The 17,776-nt window shown below is 39.6% G+C and overlaps 1 protein-coding gene across 1 annotated transcript in view; it reads left to right on the top strand.

Moving 5' to 3' along the window:
- LOC112631021 (ankyrin repeat domain-containing protein 30A-like) overlaps window positions 1-13,572 on the top strand; it is a 206,045-nt gene extending 192,473 nt beyond the window's left edge. The window contains 2 exon segments of the mRNA XM_025395528.1: window positions 6,665-6,756; window positions 13,465-13,572. Of these exon segments, the coding sequence (XP_025251313.1) occupies window positions 6,665-6,756; window positions 13,465-13,572 (200 nt within the window).
- The last annotated feature ends 4,204 nt before the right edge of the window (window positions 13,573-17,776 follow it).

Below are 17,776 nucleotides of genomic sequence, written 5' to 3' on the forward strand. Positions count from 1 at the left end.
GTCTTATATCTTGTTTTGGGTGGTAGCTACAAAAGTGTAAACAGTTGCTAAAATGCCGAAAACTAAATGTGTAAGATTTGTGCATTTTAGTGTATTTAAATTATAACCCCTGGGAAGAACTGCCTCATTTTCCTGGAGGGTATATATGCTTGTTAAGAGCATGTGGGGATGATTCTGAGAAACTCTTTCTCTGTCATTCTGTCAATAAACCACCACTAACTTTTGTGGCTTCAAAAAAGCAAGGTCCATTGATGAAACTCGCTTGTGCCTTAGTGACAAATAACATTGATAATGCCTACTGTCAAAAAGAGTGTGTTTGTTATGTCTTTTGTTTTTAGTGACTCTAAATTTGTAGGAATGATATTTTCATGGGATTACTCAATCTCGCCCACCATCAGTTGCAGGTGACAGGGAAGCTAAGTTGGCAGATGTTTGTGCTAGAAGCTGTGGGTTTACATCTCCTTTGTGCAGGTGTTCCAGACATACCAGTGGCTTGGTATTTAACCATCATGCTCAGGTGAGTAGGGTAGTTTTTGAGTTTTCATAGATATGCAGGTGCCATGGGATTACTCGATTGTTTATGTAAAAATTATTTTGCGTTCACACAGGGCTTCTCAAATGAGTGCTACTAGAATCATCCTTAGAGGAGGTTCCAAGGCATTGAACTGAGATACCTGCACCTTTTGCTGCAAATGTAAGCTTAAAATTGAAACCAGGTTGTTGGCATTTCATGTAAGGAGAGAGTGAGCATGAATGATTTCAGGAAATGAAGAACTAGGTTTCAGCCTCAAATTTGCTTCCTCCCTTCTGTGGCAAATTAATGTGGGCTCACTAAGCACTTAATCTGCCCCTGGTAATTTATTTTTCCAGACAGGGTCTCACTCTGTCATCCAGGCTGGAGTGCAGTGGCACAATCATAGCTTAGTGCAGCCTCAGTCTCTTGGGCACAAACAATCCTCATTCTCCCGCCTTAGCCTCCCAATTGCTGGGACTTACAGGTGCACCACCATAACCAGTTAATTTTATTTTTTTGTAGAGACAGAAGTCTCACTATATTTCCTAGACTGGCCTCATATAGACCATTCTATTTTCTACAATGGTCTCAAACCATCCTTCTGCCTCAGCCTCCCAAAGTGCTGGAATTTCAGGCATAATTCATAATGCCTAGCCATTTTTTTCTGCAGCATTGCAGAATTAGAACCAATTTCATTTCTCCTGCTTTGAGAATGTGCATTCCCAGCAGATCATGGTTGAGCTCAACACACCTGCAGCTCAGCCAAGCTCTTTGAAACATGCACAGTTACTGATTGTCAGCGTTGCACAGCCACCTTTAGCAGGTACATTTGAAACTTACATTCCCACCCTTTCTGAAACAGCTCACAGTAACAAGAGAAGGGGATTTAGCTTTTGACATGCACACTCATGAAAACCAAGGTTTTTGGAAAGCCAAACCTCAAAAACAATACAGAGTCTCCCTTGACCTTTGAATGGAACAGAATTTTAGTAGGCAAAGTTGAGGGACAGGGAAGGCTGAGAAGAGAAGCTGGGGATTCTGACTACAAGATTTTGCAAATCTTATTGTTGTTGTGGGTTCTCTTTTATTTTGTTGTGTTAATGTTGAGGGTGGGGAATGGATTGGAATATTTTCCTCCTGTGTTTCTTTTTATTTTATAACTTTGCAAGTGCTCCACATTTTCCTTTACTTAAAATTTAAAGTTGGTGCCCGGTGTTTCTGGTGTTAAATAGAAGTGATACTTCTGCAGAAAGTATTATGGATATGCTCTGTTCTGCCCAGGGAGGTGCAGGTGAAAAAAGGGCAGCTCGTCCCCCTCACACTTGGGGCAGGAAGCAGCATGCAGGGGCAGACCAGCAGCTTTGCATCTTGATGAATCCACTCTCTGCTGCAGGTGCCTGGGGGATGTTGCAGACTTAAATTTTCTTTCGTAAAATGGGGATTGTGATGCATTAAATAAGGTACTTCATGGGAAGTCCTGGCATAGAATGATGCATGAAGACATTTCAGGTTCCTTCTCCTCACAGGTGAACTTTTACTGCTCCATCTTTATCACATCTTTTCTAACTCACCACATGCTGGGGAACACAAACTAATCTTATGCAGCGCTGGTTACTCTAGTTAAAAAAAAAAAAAGAGAGAGTGAGAGAAAGAGAGAGAAAGAAAGAAAGGAAGGAAGGAAGGAAGGAAGGAAGGAAGGAAGGAAGGAAGGAAGGAAGGAAGGANGGAAGGAAGGAAGGAAGGAAGGAAGGAAGGAAGGAAGGAAGGAAGGAGGGAAGGAAGGAAAGAAAGGAAAGAAAGGAAGAAAGGAAGGAAGGAAGGAAGGAAGGAAGAAAGAAAGAAAGACAAGAAAGAAAGAAAGAAAGAAAGAAAGAAAGAAAGAAAGAAAGAAAGAAAGAAAGAGAAAGAAAGAGAGAGAGAGAAAGGAAGGAAGGAAGGAAGGAAGGAAGGAAGGAAGGAAGGAGGGGAGAGAGAAAGAAAGAGAGAGAAAGAAAGAGAAAGAAAGAAAGAAAGAGAGAGAGAAAGAAAGGGAAGGGAACGGGAAGGGAAGGGGAGGGAAGGGAAGGGAAGGGAAGGGAAGGGAAGGGAAGGGGACAGGAGGGGAGGGGAGGGGAGGGGAGGGGAGGGAAAAGAAAAGAAAAGAAAAGAAAAGAAAAGAAAAGAAAAGAAAAGAAAAGACTTTTATCGTCTGTCACCACATTTATAAACAGCTGGTCCAGGGGTTCTGTGGTTTGTATGATTAGTAGCATGGCTGAAGCTAATGCATTCTCTAACCTGATCCCCAGGTTCATGAGTGCCTTTCATTAATATTCTTAGTAATTTGACCCTAGGGCAGTGCTGCACAGCTCAGTGGCCTTACAACCAGCCAAGTCTTTAATTCCATCTTCAGCTCTCACCAGCTTGTTTCCCAATGTATGAATAATTCCATCCCCTGAGCCTCACCTCCTGTAATTTACCACAGTGGGTTCCTAGTCATATGATACCGAAGTGGTCAGTAGATTGCCTTAGAATTATTTTAGGATTCCAGATCTCAATTCATCTGTGAAAATCAGGGCAGTAGGAAACTTTCTGAGACAAACCTTTAAAATTAGTTATATGTATGTTATATTTACAGCCCTTAGTTTTGAAGACCAGCGACACAACAATACTTCCAGATCTCCGTATAACCTCTGTTCAGTTGAGAGGGGCTTTGTGTTTTCAACAGGAGAGTTCAAAGTTCATTTTTTTCAGCAACTACAGTTCTAAATTAAATAATCTTTTTTTATTGATACATGATATTTTACATGTTTATGGGATACATACGAGTCATAATCTATTTTAAATAATTCCTTAGTGTTGTAAAATCGACAGTACTTTTTAAAATAAAAAGGATGAGTTTGTGTCCTTTGTAGGGACATGGATGCAGCTGGAAACCATCATTCTTAGCAAACTATCACAAGAACAGAAAACCAAACACCGCATGTTCTCACTCATAGGTGGGAACTGAACAATGAGATCACTTGGACTCGGAAAGGGGAACATCACACACCGGGGCCTATCATGGGGAGGGGGGAGGGGGGAGGGATTGCATTAGGAGTTATACCTGATGTAAATGATGAGTTGATAGGTGCTGACGAGTTGACGGGTGCAGCACAGCAACATGGCACAAGTATACATATGTAACAAACCTGCACGTATGCACATGTACCCTAGAACTTAAAGTATGATAATAATAAAAAATAAAAATAAAAAAATTTAAAAAAATTAAAAAAATAAAATAAAATAAATATACCTTGTTAATGATCCCACATGTGTCATCAGAAGTATGCTTGAACAAGTCCACCTTCCATGGACCAAGCGCCTCACCCTGGGCATTTGTAGCATGAGCAAAATCCAAGGTCCTGGTTGGACTTCAGAGACCCTGTTTAACTCAGAAGCATGACAATAGGAGGCAGAAGGAGCAGGCGTATCCAACTCCTTTCTTGTAGTTTCCCTGGTTGAGGAGGAAAAGTTGAATTTTACTATTATGGAGAAGAAACAGGAAATAGAGACAGAGAAAGAGACATGACAATACAGTCCTACCACCCAGATACTTGTTTCCATGTACCGTTCCATGCATTTGTTTTGAATATATAAGTGTGTACATAAAGGTAGGTACTCTGAAGTCCATCATGGCTTGGATGTCCACTGTTTTTGAAGTTCCAGAATGGTTTTGCTAATGTGAGGAAACACCTAAACAGGACTATGAAAATTATGGTATATATTGATGTGTCACATAATATAGATGTGACATAATAAAGATGTGTAAGATGATATAACTTTTGGGTATACCTACCTCATCTGGGGATAACACCTCAAGTTTAATTTTGAGGCTTAGGTCAATCATGCTTCCCTTCCCTTTCATAGGTCCTCTATGAGTTGTTGTCATAGATCCCATATTATGCAGTAGCCATAGAATATGACATCTCTCTATGATAATTCTATATTACTTTAATTGCTGCATAGAAGTTCATTGCATGTAAGTGCCACAGTATATTTATAGATCTTCTTCTGGGACATCTATTTCTAGTTTATGTGATAGTATAGCACTTTCATGAATATTCTTGTGCTTGATCTTTACACATTCTCTTTTTTCCTTAGGATGAATTCTGAGAGATGTAATTGATGGGGCAAAATGTACCCACATTTTTTGAGGTTTGAAATTTTTCCATCAAAAGCTGGTACTCTTGACTTTTTAAGGCAAAGAGCAAATCCTCCCCTGCCAGGATTGACTTTTGGCTCTTTTTTTCAAACCTCACTGCTTTTTGGTTTAGTTGTCATAAAATGCCAAACACCACCAACAGGTCTCTGTGGAGGGGCTCAGAGGTAGGAGGGCTGTGATTAGGAGAAGGCTTGGACTGATGGGCAAGCTGAGTGCTCAGAATTAGAGTGAGGGGGTGTGGGTGCTGTGGGCACAGGTGCTAGGGAAGGACACCCTGAAGGGCACAGGGAGCAACAATGGCTGTAGTACGTGTGGCCATTCAGCTGGAGCAAAGGATGCAAACCAGAGTGAGCTGATGATTGGATGTCAGGCCTGAGCCAGGTGAGTCCTGTTCTCACTGTACTGTAAAGTGAGCTGCTCCAGGTTTCCCCAATTCTTAGCCCCCCAGTGCCTGCAGGGGTCCCTGAGGAGGTTAATCTTGTGTTAGGCCCTCTCCTGTTTTTCCTCTGTGAGCCTCACTCCACTTTGCAGTGAGTTCTAGTATAACTTCTATTCCAGTAAGATCAAATGGTTAAGGAATCCAGAAAAGAAATGTGGTGAACACAAAGGGTTTGTCATACTTTAACTTTTGTCCTTTTCCCAGTGGTCCATGCTTCTAGGCTAGGCTCGCAATACCTAGCTCGCTTCACGCTCCTGGCCTGTGCTTACTTAAACCAATCTGTCCTCCCCACCCTGCCATCTCTGTTAAGAGTAAATACCCCCCTCCCTCTGCTTTTGCCCTAAGTTCTTTTTCCAACTCATCTAACACCTAACTCGGCCCTGCAGCTCTGTTTCCCCAAAACCCTCTCTGCCTCTTTCCTCTCAAGCCATCCATGACCAATGCCAGAGACCAGGAAATCTTAAAAGCTGCACTCTCTGCTGCTCTTCTGTCTGCTTTATCCTTCCACCTGGGATCTCTCTCATTCTACCTATCCCTATCTGCTGAAATCCTGCTCATCTTTCCAGGTACATCCCTCACTTTTTCATCTTTAAGAAGTCCTCTCAGAAACCCCATAGGATATTTTTGTGATATATACCATATTCCACTGTGTAATGTAGTGACACCACAGGGATTTTAATTTCTTGAAGTCAAGAACTGTAACCTAGTCATTTTTCTTTCCTAAGTGTGAAGTATCACTATGCCTTGACCAAGTAACTATGACATGGGTACTAGCTCCACAAATGAATGAGCAGTGAGGAAAAAGGAGATGATGATGAATGAATGAGGAATCTTAATAAGAAAAAGTTTATTCTACAGTGAAGCAGTATTGGTGGCTACAAAAGCTCTTTAGGAAGAATTTAGGACACCATCCTAATCAGAAGGACTTGGAAGCACTTTATTTTTTTAATATTTATTTATTTATTTATTTATTTATTTATTTATGAGACGGAGTCTCCCTCTGTCACCCAGGCTGGAGTGCAGTGGCCTGATCTCGGCTCACTGCAAGCTCCGCCTCCCGGGTTCACGCAGTTCTCCTGCTTCAGCTTCCCGAGTAGCTGGGACCACAGGGGCCCACCACCACCACCACACCTGGCTAATTTTTTTTTTGTATTTTTAGTAGACATGGGGTTTCACTGTGTTAGCCAGGATGGTCTCGATCTCCTGACCTCATGATCCGCCCGCATTGGCCTCCCAAAGTGCTGGAATTACAGGGGTGAGCTCCCGCACCTGGCCTTGGAAGCACTTTATAAAAGAGAGAGACAAGATTACATGTCAAACTGGAAGAATGGAGGTGGGAGGAGATAGGGCTCCAGAGTAGAGCAAGTCTCTTCTGCCCCTTGAACTTCCTGACAGTGCATTGGATACCTCTCATTAAATTTAATAGTACTTGTTGCTTTGGTGTAGTGAAATACATGCCTTGATGAAATTGCATTGCATCGTTTTTGAAAGAGAGAATACTCAAGCATGTGTTACTTGTGTTTCTTGCAAGCCGCTGTGATCCTGAGCTATGCACACTTCCGGTTGGGATTATTCCTGGTTTCTACTGCCTGTTTGATTGAAGATGTGGCATGCAGAGCATAAGTGCATCATCAAAGATGAGTGCAGGGCTCATCTATCCCTGGAATTATCTTTCCCACAATCTCTGCCACAGAATATGAGCACTACGAGAATTCTGAAGAAATGGGTCTCTTGCCACCTCCCAGTGAAAGATTATTTTTGAAAAAAAAAAAAAGGTAAATCTAAACTTGTGTTTTATCTTGATATGAAAATGTAGACAGCCATAGAAAAATTTAAAAATTAACTGGGCATGGTGGTGCATACCTGTCATATGAGCCACTTGGGAAACTGAAGTAAGAGGATCACTTGAAACCAGGAGTTTGAGGCTGCAGTGACCTGTGATCGTGTCCCTGCACCCCAGCCTGGACAAGAAAGCAAGACCCTGTATCTTTTTTTAAAAAAAGGGAAAGAAAAGAAAGTATATGTTATGACAAGGAAATATATAGACAAAAAGGAGCTTTGAGAGAACCTGTGAAGTCATTAGGGATGCTGCCTTATAAGGCAGAATTTCTAAGTACACACCTATTCCATCCAGTAGAGAAAGTACCACTCAAAATTTATCTCTGTTTATACCTTAAATTCAGTGCTACGTGATCACAAAGATCACAAATATGGCCCGGCTTCACATCCCATGCTTAGAGAAAAACTGTGTATAGGTTAAGGCATTTCAAATTAGAAGAGTGAAGTATTCTTCATTTTTCCACATATCCCAAAATAGATATCTTTACAATAAATTCTTCTAGAGAGGTAGCTCACATGTCTATGACAAAATCAGTCACAAAGATGGCTTTATTGTGTAGAATAATAGAAAATACTACTCAATTTTTGCTTTCAGTTCTAAAATATATTACTTCCAAGATATATTGTGTACAATGCAAATGCAGGGACTAATTTCCAAGATCATGTAAATTTTAATTTTATCCATGAGCAAAAGGAGGGGCTGCTTGAAAAACATAATACTGGTTGTTGTTTTGGGTGATCTCAATTTCCCTGCAAATAGGTGGCAACTACCTTGAAAATTGAGACTCTGGGCTGGGCACGGTGGCTCATGTCTGTAATCCTAGCACTTCGGGATGCCAAGGTAGGCCGACCACTTGAGCTCAGGAGTTCAAGACCAGCCTGGCCAACATGGTGAAACTCCATCTCTACCAAAATACAAAAATTAGCCGGGCATGATAATGGGTACCTATAATCCCAGCTACTCGGGAGGCTAAGATGGGAGAATTGCTTGAACCTGTGAGACAGTGGTTGCAGTGAGCAGAGATCACACCACTGCACTCTAGCCTGGACAGCTGAGCGAGACTCCTTCTTTAAAAAAAAAAAAAAAAAGAAAGAAAGAAATGAGACTGAGCTCAGCTTTACTTTGGGCAAACACAATTATTTTGGGTTCCTGAGGTTGACAATTGATACTTTAATTCAAACCTTCCAAGAAAAGACATCAGATTTCATTTTTAGCTCACCATTTCTCCCACTCTCATTGAGAAGTTTTCTTGCCTGACAGTCAAGGATGTCTCTTGTAAAAATCTTCATTTTGGCATTATCTTGACAACCAATTATATATAATGCAAAGACACAGAGGAGAAAGAATATTACAGCCATATTTTCTTGTTTTTTTTCCCATTCTTTTTTTAATTGTTCATAAAAATTAAATCACTTAATTTCTTAAATGTTTTGATTTATCATTTCTTCCATTTTCTTTGATAAAACCATTTCTGAAAATAGCAGAATCAGAGTTGATTATGAAAAGATTATAGCCAGAAAAGCTATTTTCTTAATCTAATGGATATACTGTATGAAAATATTAGTTCTGTTATTTGCTCTTTCAGCTAATATGCCCAATTGTGACACAACATATTACCTTACTGAATTTGTTCAGTTTTGCAAAGATAAGTTAGTTTTAGATAAATATAGATTAGTCTTGCCCACAGGAACAAGTTGCTGCCCACCGCCTGGCATCACAGCCCGAGAACTCAGCGATTCCAGTAGCCCTCAGCATCTCATCTCTGGGCTGAGCCAAAAAAATCCCTACTGAAGTCCAGGGGTACTTTCTGAAAGGCATCTTTGTCTTGTTCTGTTGAGAGTTGTGGGGAATATTGTATATATTGGCTGTCACCTGGAGTATTTTCCCAAAGTACATGTATGCTCAATTTGTAATATCTATTTAATATCTAAACTATACTCACCCCTCTCATCAAAAACCAGAATTTGGTGAGTTTATTTGGGCATTTTATCTTTGTTTATGAGGCCCATGTGATGTCTCATACTGTACTCAAAACCAAAAACATTTGTTGAGGCAAGTAAATTCAGAGGCTTCTCCTAAGGAGAAAAGGCATATTGTGAATTGCTTTCCTCTGAGAAGGATACAGTGCTTCACTGTGATTTATCTTTCTGAATTGCAGTTTCAGAAAACTTGTTGTTTTTTTCTTCCTATACACTGAACAAAAATATTAATCCTGATTGTCGTCAACCACCCATCATTGGATATAAGTTGTCAAATAACTACTGAGGCACAATATGCTACGATGCACCTCGAAGTTCCCAGAATAGGTTTACAGTAGTGAGAGGGAACTGAGGAGCAGCTGAAGGTCTTATTTTGTGATGGCAACACATGGTGATGTTAGGGAACTTCCAAGGTGATGCTGCTGTTCTTTCATCTTGCCTTTGGTCAATTTGTTTTTTTTGAGATGAAGTCTCACACTGTTGCCCCTTCCTGGAGTGCAATGGACCAATCTCAGCTCACCGCAACCTCTGCCTCCCGGGTTCATGCAATTCTCCTGCTTCAGCTTTCTGAGTAGCTGGGATTCCAGGTGCACACCACCACACTTGGCTAATTTTTTGTATTTTTAGTAGAGACGGGGTTTCACTATGTTGGCCAGACTGGTCTCAAACTCTTGACCTCGTGATCTGCCCACCTCGGCCTCTCAAACTGCTGGGATCACAAGTGTGAGCTACTGCAATCAGCTGCCTTCGGTTAATCTTAAGGATGTTTTGTTTTGTTTTAAATTTTCATGGCCATCACTCTCTTTGGAAAGAGCTTTTAAATTCCAGGGCAAGGCAGGCCCAACTTTTCAAATATATTTCTGTGAGCACTTAGGAAACTGAGTTGCTCCATCTTTCTGCACTTTCTCCATTTTTTTGCCCAGTTTCTCACTTGCATTTCAGGACCTGGCCTGTTAAGAGTAAGAAAAGAGAACCAGAATAAGGTAATTCAGTCACTTTTTTCTTGAAGTCTGTCAACTTTCTGGATGCAGATTCACTATTGTTATACTATTTAAGTCAGATTTGGAACTTCATAAGATGCCTACACTATTGTCCTTTTAACCAAAGTTTTCATGAGGAACCAAATCTATCTTTTATTAAAATAATTGATTGAGTATATGTGATGCCTAGCTAATGGCTATTTGTCTTAGAAGTATGAAGTTTAAATTACCCAGAACTGTTTCAAAATCCCTTAACATATATTCACAGAAAATGTTTGCCTATGACAGCATTCTTAGGTAAGCTGCCGTGTACCAGTTCTCATTTAGGAGAAATTTGTTAGTATTGCTTTATCAAAACAATATAAGCTCAAGGCCACTGAATACAGAGAAACCCATTTTCATTTATCTAATTGCATCTCTTATATTTTGCCATTCTTCAAACAATACAGTCTCCAATTCTAGAATGACTTCTTTTCTTTCTTTTTTTTTTTTTGTTTGTTTTGTTTTGATTTGTTTTGTTTTGTTTTGTTTTTTTCAGACAGAGTCTCTCTCTCTCTCACCCAGGTTGGAGTACTGTGGCACGATCTCGGCTCACTGCAACCTCCTCCTCCCAGGTTCCAGCGATTCTCCTGCCTCAGCCTCCCAAGTAACTGGGATTACAGGTGTGTGCCACCATATTCAGTTAATTTTTATACTTTTTAGTAAAGACAGGGTTTCACTACATTGGCCAGGCTGGTCTTGAACTCCTGACCTAAGGTGACCCACCCATCTCAGCCTCCAAAAGTGCTGAGATTACAGGCATGAGCCACTGCACCTGGCCTTTATTTTCTTATTGTAATCCCAGACAGGCAGTTAAATGGAAATAGGAGATAATGAGCTATTTCTATATGCAAATAGGCCTTGTTTTTTTTAACTTTCTAACTAAACTGATTTATTTTGAAGCACATTATATTTACATTTTCATCCACGTTTAGAATTAAACACTTTGACTGACTGTACTTGCATACAAAGAGTCCAGGAAAAAAAAATTCCAAAACAAAAAGATGGAAAGTAAGATCCTAAATCAATCTATTTATGTTAAAAGTCCCCAAAAACCTAGAGACACTCACAGGTAGATCTGAAGAGTCACAATCTCATACTCATGTGGCAGTAGTCACAACCCCACTTTGTCCCTTCTGTGGTAATCTGTCCTCTTGATGTAGTGTTAGATGAAGCCTGAACCACTAGGGGATAAGCCATTTGCAGATAATGGGGCTACTTTGTCAAAGTTGTGATGCAGAACACTCCAAATCCTGGCTCCTGGTGAGATTTAAGTGACATGCCAGTGGCTAATGCTTAACTCACTTTATAACCTATAAATACTAATTTTAGGCCACTCTCATGTAGACTTCAGAAGGAAAGATTTTAGAATCATTTTTTTTTCCTAATTCAGGCCTTATGAGATAAAAAATGCTTGAAAACACTGTTTTAAATCACCAGCACCACTTCTACTCAAGTGCTACATGCAGAAAGAGAGGTTGAATTATCCCCAGCATTGCAATGCAGTGTTCTTCAATAGCAGCAAAGTTTCCAGACTAGCTTACAGGGGCTAGCCTAGTGGAAATATTAACAAATTGCTGAGTAACTCTAAGATATGAATGCAGTTTCATCCACTGAGATGTGAACAATGCCTGGGAGCATAGAGATGCTCAGACCATTGCCCTCTGAGGCCTTGTTCTGAATGAGTAGAAACCAGCAGCTTCCACGGTGGGTCAGATTCTCTTTGTTTCTTGGCCTAAGCTGTAGATTTTCCGTGCCCAGCTTTCCTATTTCAGCTTCCTTAGAAACCTCCTTTTTTCCCAGATCAGGAGATAACAATAGGTGCTTTTTGCCCCTGTTCACTGGAAAGGGTACAAAAGTAGGGAGCGGAAGGATGATGGTAGGAAGAGGTATCCTGGAAGAGTGACAAATGCTGCTAATTATTCAGGGGTAGCCAGAATATTCTCCTGGTACCTGTGCAAGCTGATGGCTCACAGCAGGTGGGGAACACACTCAGTGGCCTTGTCAGTTTAGCTCCAGAAGTCCATAAGATAAAAGGCAGTGTTTGAGTTCCCAAATATTTCATAATAAACAGGGTATATTTTAACATCCTTTTTGACTGCCTCTTTTCCAGCAAAAGGCATTTTCTCATTTATTGTTTAAATTAAAATTCCACAGGCTCTGCGTTGACCTGCAGTATTTTATCTATCCTGAGTCTGAGGACACTGTTTGATGGAATTAAGGTATTATGTCTTAAAGTCTGTGTGACTTTCTCTTGTTTATTTTGGGGGAAAGGATTCCAGGCACATATACAGTGTCTCAGTGCTAATACTCCATGATGGATTAACTCACAATGTCGGGAGATGACTCATATTATCTTAACATGCTTTCTTTTATTGAAAGTGGAGGGTGGGTAGGGGTAGAATGTGATTCTACAGAAATGGCCCACGTCTTCAGAAAGTTCTGCTGATACATTTTATTTCGGGTCAAATGTGCTCAGTATTTGTTCTCATTCTGTCTTTGAGTTCTGGTACCCAGCTAGATTCTCACATGTGTATATGTTGAAATTAAACCAATGCAAAGGTTTTTACCCTGAGTTGTTACTAATTCATGAGCCTATTTTCTTTACAGTTTTTTCCTCCTATATAGCCTATATCTTGTTAAATGTCTTTTCTTCTCCTAGATGGTTTTCAATAGTAGATCAATTTTAGCTTTGTTCAGTCTCAATTATAGAAAAACCCTGAAATTAGCCAAATATTTGAACATTGTAAGGTACTAATCAGTTTAGTCAGAAAAAAAAAGAAAAGGTACAGGAACACTTCCTACAGTTCCAGAAGAGTGAGCTTTCCTGGCTGAGAGTTATTTCATAGGATGTAGTATTTCATCAAAGCCTGTGTATGTGGACACTAATGGTTAGTCATCACCAGGGTAAGATGAAAAATCTGCACTGTGTATTTGTGTTGATGCCACATTTCAGGCCAAAGGTTTTGCATCCAAACCATGCACTCTAGCATCCTAAGTCCATGGCTGCTCTGGCAGTGGCTCTTTTCACACCAAAAGGGAGAGAGAAAACCGGCTAACTCCTGGGATCTCTGACTGCAGTCAGGCCAAGGAACAGGGAACCAGCGTTTGTTCGCTAGGATGAGGATATAAAGCATCTTCTGGGTTTTCAGATCCTGCCAAGAAAAGCTTTACAGGAAGACCCTGGGTCTTTGTGAACCCCAACCTGTCTTTGAATGAATGGGCTCCTCAGCAGATCTACAGACTTTTAGTTCTTTTTGGGGTGATGGTGACTCTTGACATTTATTGTCCAGGTCTGGTCTGCAGCACTTTGGATGCCTCCAGGCTATGGAGGTGGATTACATGTCATGCATGGAGACTGTACATGCTACAACACTTCTCAAACCTCAACCTCTATCAAAGGGCATTTGGGTATGGCCCAAGATGGGAGTAACCTCTCTTTTCAGTTGTGTCAAGTTCTTATGCCATGTTTCATTTTTCCTCTTTATACAAGGCAAAGCACATCTGCAAAAAGGCATTGCTGGAGGAGGTACAAGAGCTGGAAACCAAGTCTCCAGTCCTGGCAAAAGCAGTGCTGTGGAACAGCAATGGAAAGAGGTAGGGAGCTTCATCCCAATACTTACAGAACACAAATTCTCCTTGTCCCTTTCCCTGTTTTTCTTTCTATTTATACATTTTTTTTTCCCATCTTGCTTTTCGATGGAAGCACAACATGCTAAGTTTTAAGCATTTTGGTTATTCTCAGATTTAATTTGCACTCTTTCAGTGGCCACATGAAATCTGACTTTCGGGGTCACAGGGTCTGTCCCTAGGTAAGAATGGGCGTTTTGACTTGGCACAGTGGCTCACACCTGTAATCCCAGCACTTTGGGAGGCCGAGGCGAGTGGCTCACGAGGTCAGGAAATCGAGACCATTCTGGCTAACACAGTGAAACCTCATATCTACTGAATATACAAAAAACTAGCTGGGTGTGGTGGCAGGCACCTGTAGTCCCAGCTACTTGGGAGGCTGAGGCAGGAGAATGGCGTGAACCTGGGAGGCGGAGGTTGCGGTGAGCTGAGATCACGCCACTGAACTCCAGCCTGGGCAACAGAGACAGACTCCATCTCAAAAAAACAACAACAAAAAAAAAAAAACAGGAAAAAAAGAATGGGAGTTTTATTGGGTTTAGAAGTGAGCAAAACTACCCATGTACAAAAAAAATCAATGTCATAGCATTATTATCTTAAAGTGGAAAGGTCCAGGTTTAGCAGGATTCCACAGAGGAGTTAAAGCCTAGCCTTTGGATTTCAGATCCAATTATTGTACCCAGGGATAAGTATCACACATGAAGGTTTGCACGTGAAATAATTCATGTTATTATTCATTTAAATATTGTTAATCTCACTACAGCATACCTAGGTGAGGGAGTTGTTTTTAATTAATACTTTCTACTGAGGTTGAGAAGGATCCTGTGAACTTTTGGAACAAATATTGCTGCTTGCGTTGATAATTGCTCGTGAACATCAGCCTGCCTGCCCTTCCCTGCACATAACAGCTAGGCCTGTGCATAGTTTTTGTTTCATCACATATGTTAAGATGCTCTTAGAGCACACTCTGCTAAAATCTCTATACCACCAAAGAAAATTTCCCTGGTCCTGAGAAAAATTTTCAGAGTACTAGGAAGCCATTGCTGTATTAAGGATATGGAATGTCTAGAATATTCTGAATATGAATCTATAAATGCTTAGAAAGAAATCTGTAACTAACGTCTAATGAAGCACATATCTAGAAGTCAAATATTTATAGGGATTCCCACTTTGTGTATGGTTTTATATTTTGTTTATTCGTACCATCTTTTAACACAATAAAGATAAGCAATTTTTTTTGTTAAAGAGGATCCAAAAATTTTGAGAGTCTTTAGAAGTATAATTTCAAATAGATATTTTAGGAAGGAGATTATGACATATAGTTGAAGTTGTGGATTTTTGATTACTTTAAGTAAGTACATTTATTAAGCCATTATTTTATAGCACCTATGCTAGTCACTAAAAAATAATCAGCCAACAACACAAAAAGCACTGTATACAATAAGCTTAAAATTGTGAATATGTGGGGATAGCAGGCTGATTTTACTGCAGGTGTATATACAACCACTACATGTGGCTGAGGCAGGCACAGGACTGTTCTATCTTTCACATGACTTAAGCACAGGGCTCAGAATCTACTAGAGTTTTAAGGACCTACAACATTCTTTGGGACCTGGAAAAATACATATTTATAGGCTCCAAAAATTGGGGAGCAGGAAACCTCTGCATAATAAAATTAAGAAACACTTAAAACATTGTAAAATGAATATCAGCTGTAAGAATTGTTAAGCTTAGGAAGAACAATAAGTTTATCATATTTAGAAACAACTTACAGGCTTTCTTATATCTCAAGAGTTCTCAAGTATACACAATGATTGCTGAGCAAGCGTAAGTAATTTCTAAGTAAAATGAGAATTTCAGAGCCAAGTTCTAAAACTCCTTGAAAACATTCTACAAGAAAACATTACATAAGGCTGAAATCGGTGTTAGCCAGCTGGGCTCTTATCAGAAGACTCTGGAAAGAAACTTCTTTCAAGCCCATTTATGCTGTTAGCAGAATCCATTGCCTTTCTTGCAATTATAGGACTGAGGTAACCATTCCTTACTGGCTGTCAGCTGCAGGACAGGGGACACCTTTAGTTCCTAGAGGCTTTTATAAGGACTTTGCATGTGTCCCTACATCTTCAAGCCAAGAAAGACCAGTTGAATCCTTCTCATGCTTAGAATTTCTCTGACTTCCCCTTCTGTTATATGTCTCTTATTTTCTCTTCTGCCACATCTTCCACTGGCTTCCTGCCTTCCCCTTCTGCTTTTGAAGGCTCATGTGATTACATTGGGTATGCCCGGATAATGCAGGATAATTTACTTATTTTGAAGTCAGCTGACCTTAATTCAATCTGCAAAGTCCCTTCGCAGCAGAACCTACACTAGTGTTTCCTTGAATTACATGTGGATAGGGAATTGGGGGTTTCTTGAGTTTTGCCTACCCCAAGAAGATACTCTGGGTGCCTCTCATTTATATAGAGTGTTATTTGTTTCTAATATTTTTCAATTCCTCCTCTTAGGTCCTTAATCACTGAAAATACTTATCTTATCATCTTTGTTTGCCTTTCTATTTTGTAAGATGCTTGGAGAGTAGTCTAAATGTTTGTATCCATTAATTTGTCATCATAGGGATTGGTTCCTTTCACGTTTTCTTATTTTCTATTGTAAATTTATGTTTCAGTCTGGGTTGAGGTTTTGTGTTTACTCCACCACCTGATTCTTCATGTCAATTTAAAGTTTGGGGTTTATTAAACCAGGTACATAGTGTAAATTCAAACCCAAAATCTATTTATAGCCTGTTTGGCTCTACATTTTTATAGCACACTTTTTACCTCCTCTCCAGAGCATAGAGCAAATTGGGCAAGCTTTATTATTGTCTCCCAATGCTGTGATTTTGGGTTTTGTGATTTCTGTGCATGTGTGTGTTTTTTTGTTTGTTTGTTTCTATCATTAAATGTTCTACCCTATCGCTGAAAGGGCACCCCTTTGAAATTCTCAGCCATATGAACAGGGTCTCATCAGTTTCTGCCTTCCATTCATTAGAAGCCTGATGTCTTTTTATCTGGAACATTAAAACCAAAGTTCATACATTATTGAGACAGGATAACTTCTCTAAGGCAACCTGTTTGAGCTTTAAGTTTTAAGGTTTCCATTTTATTTCTGACCCCTAAAGATTTTTCTTAGTTTCTTGTGGACTCAGGTATTCATTTTAAGTAATTTTAATTAGGATAGATTTTAGATTGTCTAGTTTGCCTTCTTACCGGAAACAGAAATTCTTTCAGTGATTTATTTTACAAATCAATCTTTAGTGACCTCTACAACTACAACTCCACTCAGGTCAGGAATGACTTTCACGTTGCCAAGTCAGTGAATATTTTGTCTTCATCTTAGGCAACATTTCATCAAAAATGTTTTCATTGAGACATTCCTGTCAGAAACATTTTTTACTTTAATATTTTAATATATTTGTTTTTGTAACAGTGTGCTTAGCTTGACTTTCTCATTCTTCTTTTATTTCACTTTTATTTTTTCAGGACTACATGTGCAGGTCTGTTATATAGGTAAACTAGTGTCATGGTGGTTTGTTGTACAGATTATTTTATCACTCTTGTATTAAGCCTATTATTATCTTGTATTAACCCATTCATTTTTTTTTTCTGATCCTCCCTCTCATCCCACCCTCCACCCTCTGACAAGTTCAAGTGTTTGTTGTTCCCCTCTATGGGTCTATGTGTTAACATTTAGCTCCCACTTATATGTGACAACATTTGGTATTTGGCTTTCTGTTTCTGCACTGGTTTGTTAAGTATAACAGTCTCCAGTTCCATCCCTGTTTCTGCAAAGGACATAATTTCATTCTTCTTTATGGCTGCAAAGTATTCCATTGTCTTACTATTCTGGCAATTTTTAGTTTTCCCATAGCTTTGTTGTATCCTAAATTGCATAAACATTCTTTGGGCATTTGCCTTTCTCACTCCATAATTTTTACCAGATTTTAGTACTTAAAATATTTTGTCTCCAATATGACAATAGCTACTGAAGTGATCTCCCTGATAGTACTCCTCTGTTGTCTTTCAAGGCATTGTCCACACTACAGTTAAAGTGACTTTTTTTTTTTTTTTTTAGGTACAGTTTCACTCCTTTTCTTTCTTTTTCTTTTCTTTTCTTTCTTACTTTCTTTTTTTTTTTTT

The sequence above is a fragment of the Theropithecus gelada genome, chromosome 9 (assembly GCF_003255815.1).
Source record: "Theropithecus gelada isolate Dixy chromosome 9, Tgel_1.0, whole genome shotgun sequence".
NCBI classification, from domain to species: domain Eukaryota; kingdom Metazoa; phylum Chordata; class Mammalia; order Primates; family Cercopithecidae; genus Theropithecus; species Theropithecus gelada.